The sequence below is a fragment of the Triticum aestivum genome, chromosome 2A (assembly GCF_018294505.1).
Source record: "Triticum aestivum cultivar Chinese Spring chromosome 2A, IWGSC CS RefSeq v2.1, whole genome shotgun sequence".
In the NCBI taxonomy this organism is placed as follows: domain Eukaryota; kingdom Viridiplantae; phylum Streptophyta; class Magnoliopsida; order Poales; family Poaceae; genus Triticum; species Triticum aestivum.
The window spans coordinates 152,094,836-152,102,512 of record NC_057797.1 but is presented as its reverse complement, the minus strand read 5'-3'; the positions used below and the strand labels follow the sequence as shown (position 1 = coordinate 152,102,512).

At 47.8% G+C, this 7,677-nt stretch overlaps 1 protein-coding gene across 1 annotated transcript; it reads left to right on the top strand.

Moving 5' to 3' along the window:
• Positions 1-2,083: 2,083 nt before the first annotated feature.
• LOC123185045 (beta-hexosaminidase 2) lies at positions 2,084-4,208 on the top strand. The gene is made up of 3 exons (XM_044597062.1): positions 2,084-2,888; positions 3,056-3,372; positions 3,532-4,208. The coding sequence occupies exons 1-3, from the start codon at positions 2,084-2,086 to the stop codon at positions 3,997-3,999; spliced, it is 1,590 nt and encodes a 529-aa protein (XP_044452997.1). The 3' UTR covers positions 4,000-4,208.
• The last annotated feature ends 3,469 nt before the right edge of the window (positions 4,209-7,677 follow it).

Below are 7,677 nucleotides of genomic sequence, written 5' to 3'. Positions count from 1 at the left end.
CCTTTATCTCTTTCTTGATTTTATCGAGTTTCTTCGTCTTTCTTTGTTTCTTTCTAGGTTTTCACCATTTTCATTCTTTTGCACTGGTTTAAATTGGTTTTCTTTGTTTGCTTTTTCCCTTGTTGATTTTTTATTTCTCTTTTCTTATAGAACATGGATATATTTTCTTATAAATGTTTAACATTTTTACAATTACACGAAACGTTTTTCCGATACACGTTGAACATTTTTCAAATACATGATTAATAGTTTTTTCAAATATACATTTCGATGTCAACCTTTTGCATACACATTCAACATTTTTCGATGCATGAGGAACAGTTTTTATATACAAGTTCAACAAATTCCAAATACATGATCAACAATTTCGAAAACTTATATTTTTTTATGTCTACCTTTTTCCATACACATTATACATTTTTCGCATACATCTTTAAAAAATATCAAATACTACATGATTAACTTTTTGTAAACATCTATTTTTTGATATCTACTTTTCAGCATACGCATTCTACATTTTTAATACATTAGGAGCATTTTTTATATACACCTTTAACATTTTACAAATAAATGATTAACATTTTTTAAAACATATAATCTTTTGATGTCTATTTTTGTACATACACATTGTACATTTTTCATATATTTCGGCAATATTTTTTATATACACATTTAACATTTTTCAAATATGTAATTAATATTTATTTTAACATATATTTTTTATGTCTACTTTTCCCATAAACATTGTACATTTTTTGAATACATCAGGTACATTTTTTATATACATGTTTAACATTTTTTAAATGCATGATTAATATTACACACACACACATACATATGTTTTGATGTCTATTTTTCGTACACATTATACAATTTTCTTATACATTATATACATTTTTCTATACACGTTTAACATTGTTCTAATGCGGGATTAATGTTTTCCATCAATTATATATAAATTTATTTTTGCAATAGATATATTCACAATATTTGCAAATACAAGCAAAGGTAAAAAACAAAAAAAATGGAATAAAAATGTAAAAAAAGAATTAAAAAAACACTAAATGCCTTTTTTTGAACCGGCCTTACCCCTTTCCATTACAAGAACGAAAATACAACTGTTCCAACAACATTCAGGAGAAGAGGAAAGAGAGGTAGCGAGCCCAACGCACTGCCAGGAAAACTACTGCCCTTGCTCGCCATCGAAACTAGTACTATTGGGCGAAAACCTGACAGCAAAGCACTCAAAGCTTGTCCGCACTGGGTGCCCAATCGGGCATCTGAAGCGGGGCGTCCTTCTTTCTCGCGTCAGGCGAGACATAGGAGCGCCCCTCTTTACCACCCAAAATCGACTGACAGACATGCAACGATTTTTCAGTCGCCTATGAGCTAGCAAATCCGGGCAAACTAGATTAACAGAATCAAGCACAGCCGTGAAAGTAGTAAAAGACTGCTCAGTTTGTGCATGTTTCGCCTATGCAATTTACTTTCTGAACCAACAAGGCTAGCTGCTAAAATAAAGCCAAGCCTGGTTCGTCTACCACCATATGGCTCATGCACACTGCGCTACTGCAACTGTGACGGCATTAAAATAGCCGACGTGTTATAGTGTTCGCCTACGGATCTCATTAGTATAGTACAATCAGCAGGCCGTACACTGTCTGATTAGGGATTACGTCTGCCTAAACTTGTACTGGTATTAGTAAACTACTACTGCCGTTGCAGCCGTTCCACTACATCTTTTAGACCAAGAAACCCAATAGAAAACGTGTAGTCATCGCTGGCTAACCGGCATACATAACATAAGGCAGAACGCCGGCATCGTATATACAGCATGAGATAATACGCCACGAAACCGGAGCTTTCAGAAATGGACGAACGGTAGCGCCAAGGCGCCATGAAAGAGCCACTTGGAGCCTTGTGATAAGCGCGCGCGTAGATGACAACACGCCGAGCAATGTCGTTAATCACATTGTTAAGCTACGACTTATATAAATCGAATGGCACATCGATGCGTACACCCATCAAGGCATCTCCCAATCATACGGTGCAGCGGCACAGAGCAGCTCGAGCCAAACCACAAATGGCGGCGAAGAAGGGCCTTCTCGCCGCCGTCCTGCTCCTGTCCTTGCTGAGCTCCCCGCTGCCGTCGCGCGCCCAGGCATCGGTGTTCCCCGTCAATGTGTGGCCCAAGCCGACGTCCATGTCCTGGGCGGAGCCGCTCGCGGCCATGCCGGTGTCCGCGTCGTTCCGCATCGTCGGCACGTCCGGGGACAGCCCGTACCTCGTCTCCGCCACGCAGCGCTACACCGCGCTGCTCTTCGCCGAGAGGTACAGGCCCATCGTCCGGCCGGCGGTCAATGTCACCGCCGGGGGCCCCGCGCTCCAGAGCCTGACCGTGTCCGTGTCCGACCTGTCCGCCCCGCTCCAGGACGGCGTGGACGAGTCCTACGAGCTGGAAATCCTCCCCACGGGCGTGGCCACCATCACGGCTGCCACGGTATGGGCCGCCATGCACGGGCTGGAGACGTTCTCGCAGCTCGCGTGGAGGGGCCGGCAAGGGGAGCTGCTGGTGGCCACCGGCGTGCGCGTGGAGGACAAGCCTTTGTACCAGCACCGCGGCCTGATGCTCGACACCGGGAGGACCTACTTCCCCGTCGTCGACATCCTGCGGACGATAGACACCATGGCGGCCAACAAGATGAACGTGTTCCACTGGCACATCACGGACTCGCAGTCGTTCCCCATCGAGCTGCCGTCCGAGCCGATGCTCGCGGAGATGGGCGCGTACGGCGAGGACATGAGGTACACCGTCAAGGACGTCAAGCGCATCGTCGAGTTCGCCATGAGCCGCGGCGTCCGCGTCGTGCCGGAGATCGACGCACCGGGTAAGCAAAAGCTGACACGGCTGCTATTTCCCCCGCAAAAAGAAAAGAGAAAAAGACATGGCTGCTATTTTTGCCATTCGGCCCACTAAGCAATGTGCTTACACGGCTCAGTTTCTAAGGTAATACGGCCCAGTTGATGAACGAGCTAATCTGTTGCCATATTTCAGGCCACACGGCGTCGTGGGCCGGCGCGTACCCGGAGGCGGTGTCCTGCGCGGGCAAGTTCTGGCTGCCCGACGCGAGCGACTGGGGCACCAGGCTGGCGGCGGAGCCGGGGTCCGGGCAGCTGAACCCGCTGGAGCCCAAGACGTACGAGGTGGTGGCCAACATCATCGACGACATCACCTCCATGTTCCCGGAGGGCTTCTACCACGCCGGCGCCGACGAGGTGACGCCGGGATGCTGGGAGACGGACCCGTCGATCCAGGCGGACATGGAGAAGGGCGGCACCCTGAGCCAGCTCCTGGAGCGGTACGTGCGCGCGGTGCACCCGCACGTGGTGTCCAAGAACCGCACGGTGGTGTTCTGGGAGGACGTGCTGCTGGACGTGGAGGTGAACGTGAGCGCGTCGGTGATCCCGCCGGCGACGACCATCCTGCAGACGTGGAACAACGGGGCCAACAACACGAAGCTGATCGTGCAGGCCGGGTACCGCGCCATCGTCTCCTCGGCCTCCTTCTACTACCTCGACTGCGGCCACGGCGACTTCGTCGGGAACAACAGCGTGTACGACGACCAGAGGAGCGACTACAAGACGGACGGGGGCTCCTGGTGCGGGCCGTTCAAGACGTGGCAGCGGGTGTACGACTACGACGTCGCGTACGGGCTCACCGCGGAGGAGGCCAAGCTGGTCATCGGCGGCGAGGTGGCGCTGTGGACGGAGCAGGCCGACGCGACGGTCCTGGACGCCAGGATCTGGCCGCGGGCGTCGGCCATGGCGGAGGCGCTGTGGTCCGGCAACCGCGACGCGTCCGGCAGGAAGCGGTACGCGGAGGCCACGGACAGGCTCACCGACTGGCGGCACCGCATGGTGGGGCGAGGGGTCCGCGCCGAGCCCATCCAGCCGCTCTGGTGCCGCACGCGCCCGGGAATGTGCGACCTGGTTCGGTAGCGACCCGACAAGGAGCGGCGCGCGCGTACGCGCCGTTGCGTGTGCCAACTCTGAGCATCATTACCTTTCATTCATATCAAACGTGTCAAACTAAATTATGTAAGTGAGCTAAAGCATGTATGGTGTTTCCTTTTTGTTGTGTGATTGTGCGGAGAATACTACCAGCAGTGCCATTTTTTTGTCAACTTGTTCTTTGTTTGTAAATGTGAAGTGGACGGCATGTCATGTTATCCAATGCGCAGTTGTACCTTCCTCAAAGCCGGACCTTTTCATGGGACCCATTCGCCAAATGAGTTGCTTGTACTGGGGCTTGATTTGATTAAAGTAATGCCAACTTGTTTGTGTCAATCAACTTCTACTTTTTCCTCCTGGAATTTCCTCCATTATCGCTTAATTGCTTATTTTGAGATATCACATGGACAATAGAGTTTTTCTTTAGCCCAATAGAGCTTCCTTTGTTGTGAATGAGATGCGTTTCACACTGCAGCATGACATCGGCTGAAGTGTAAAACAAAAAGGCATTGGGTGAAGTGAACGCCGGAAAAGAATATCTAAAATTCTCAGGGCTCCTTTGATTCAGAGGATTTGCATAGCAGTTTTAGGGGATTAATCCTTATAATTTTTTCCTAGTTGGTTATTCGATTCATATGATTGAATCATATGTAGAAATTTTCTCTAAGAAATTCTTTGAACTACTTCCCTTAGTAGTTCCAGCATCCACTTAAACCACTTAGAAAGGGTCCTTTGTTTCTTCTATGTTGCAATCAAACAACCCAAAATCCTATAGGATTGAGATGTTTTGACCTTCTAATCCTATGCCTTTTCTGAAAAAGAGATGTTTTGACCTTCTAATCCTATGCCTTTTCTATTCCCAAGTTTTTAGAATCCTGCAAATCAAAGAGGCCCTTGCAATCGCATGTTAAAGGCAACTCGAAATGTGGGTCACCAAAATGGAACTTCTTAAATGTCTGTGGGGATAGGGTGGAGGCAATCCGACGACAAGTACCGAATGTCCGCTTTCAATTTATTTGTTTATACCCGAACTATTCAAAACAATCAAAGATATAATAACATATTCTTACAATTGAAAGATAAATATTCGAATGCAACAATAATTTGAATTAGAAAATCCAAACATAAAATTTTGAAATAAAATAGTTTATGCTTAAATTTAGGGACAATTGAATTTTTGCCCCTAGTTGGAACCTACCTGTTGAAATATGAGGGTGGGCCTAGGGCCCATCTAACAAATTCAGAAAATCTCTAAAGGCCCATGTAGGTTATATGGCAGTGGGTGTGGTGGGAAGTTTTGTTGGGAAACGTTGCATGGAAAACAAAAGAATTTCTACGCACACGCAATGATCTATCCATGGAGATGCATAGCAACGAGGGCGGTGAGTGTGTCTATGTACCCTCGTAGACCGTAAGCGGGAGCGTTTGACAACGTGGTTGATGTAGTCGAACTTATTCTAACTCCAACCGATCAAGTACCGAAAGTACAACACCTCCAAGTTCTGCACACGTTCAGCTCGGTGACGTCCCTCGCCTTCTTGATCCAGCAAGTTGTCGAGGTAGTAGATGAGTTTCGTCAGCACGATAGTGTGGTGACGGTGATGATGAAGTGATCCGCGCAGGGATTCGCCTAAGCACTACGAAGATATGACTGTGTGAGTAAACGGTGGAGGGGGGCACCGCACACGGCTAGGCAATTGTCTGGGGTGTGCTAGGGGCGCCTCCCCCCACATATATATAGGTGGGAGGGAGAGGGAAGGCAGCCAGGGTGCGCCCCAAGTAGGATCCGAATCCTACTTGCGGTTTCCCCAAGTGGCGCCCCCTGCCTCATTTCACCGGAGAAGAAAGGAAAGGGGGAAGAGAGAAAGGAAAAGGGGGCCGAACCCCCTTTTTCCTTCTCCCAATTCGGCCTCCTTCCATAGGGGGGGGGTACGCCACCCCTTGTGGGTTGGTGTGCTTCCCTCTCATGGCCCATATGGCCCATATATTCCCCCCGGGGGTTCCGGTAACCCCTCCGGTACTCCGATAAATACCTGATACACTCCAGAACACTTCCGGTGTCCGAATACTATCATCCTATATATTAATCTTTACCTCTCGATCATTTCGAGACTCCTCATCATTTCCATGATCTCACCTGGGACTCCGAACAACATTCGGTCACCAAATCACGTAATTCATATAATACAATATCGTCATCGAACGTTAAGTGTGCGGACCCTACGAGTTCGAGAACTATGTAGACATGACTGAGACACCTCTCCAGTCAATAACCAATAGCGGAACCTAGATGCTCATATTGGCTCCTACATATTCTACGAAGATATTTATCGGTCGAACCATTATGACAACATACGTAATTCCCTTTATCCATCGGTATGTTACTTGCCCGAGATTCGATCGTCGGTATCTTCATACCTAGTTCAATCTCGTTACTGGAAAGTCTCTTTACTCGTTCCGTAATACATCACCTGGTGACTAACTTCTTAGTCGTTTTGCTTGCAAGCTTATGATGTGTATTACCGAGAGGGCCCAGAGATACCTCTCCGATACTCGGAGTGACAAATCCTAATCTCGATCTATGCCAACTCAACAAACACCTTCGGAGATACCTGTAGAGCATCTTTATAATCACTTAGTTACATTGTGACGTTTGATAGCACACAAGGCATTCCTCTGGTATCCGGGAGTTGCATAATCTCATAGTCGAAGGAATATGTATTTGACATGAAGAAAGCAGTAGCAATAGAACTGAACGATCATTATGCTAAGCTAACGGATGGGTCTTGTCCATCACATCATTCTCCTAATGATGTGATCCCGTTATCAAATGAGAACTCATGTCCATGGTCAGGAAACCTTAACCATCTTTGATCAACGAGCTAGTCAAGTAGAGGCTCACTAGGACATAATGTTTGTTTATGTATTCACACATGTATTTAGGTTTTGATACGTCCATTTTGCATCATGTTTACCTACTGTTGTTTATAATATTTTTATGCATAATAATGCTTTTTGGAGTAATTCTAATGCCTTTTTTATCATAATATGCAAGGTTCACACAAAGAGGGAGAATTTCGGCAGCTGAAAATTTGGACCTAAAAAAGGTACGTCAGGCTACCTATTCTGCACAACTCCAAATGATTTAAAACTTCACAAGGAATTTTTATGGAATAAATAAGAATTATTGGACCAAATAACTACCAGAGGGGGCCCAACAGGTGGGCACAACCTACCTGGGCGCGCCAGGGAGCCTAGGCGCGCCACTACTGGAATCAGAGAATTTGCCGTGAGCTTATTCTTTGTCGTCAGCTTGCTGACGAAAAGATGGTCTTTGTCGTCCGCTCACAAAAAGTAGACGACAAAGAACTGGCTGACGACAAACATCGTCTTTGCCGTCAGCTATTTCTTTCCCGTCTGCTAGCGGACGGCAAAGTAGCTTTTGCCGTCAGCCAGTTCTTTGTCGTCGGCTAGCGGACGTCGGCAAGTGGACGACAAACAAAATTCTACCTGACGACGCTAATGCCCTCGCCCCCACCCTAAGCCTGTCTCCCACTCCCCTCTCTCTCTCCCCGACCGCACCCCCCCGCCGCCGCCCCTGACCCCATGCTGCCCGCCGCCACCGACGCCCCGCCGTAAGGCCCCCCGGCACCACGCCCCCCCCCT

What these genes read in the sequence shown, in the direction of transcription:
- LOC123185045 (XM_044597062.1), top strand. Translation starts at nt 2,084, where the DNA reads ATGGCGGCGAAGAAGGGCCTTCTCGCCGCCGTCCTGCTCCTGTCCTTG. An exon ending in GCCGGAGATCGACGCACCGG is followed by an intron (nt 2,889 to 3,055) that starts GTAAGCAAAAGC and finishes GCCATATTTCAG; the next exon opens with GCCACACGGCGTCGTGGGCC. An exon ending in TGGAGCGGTACGTGCGCGCG is followed by an intron (nt 3,373 to 3,531) that starts GTGCACCCGCAC and finishes CTGATCGTGCAG; the next exon opens with GCCGGGTACCGCGCCATCGT.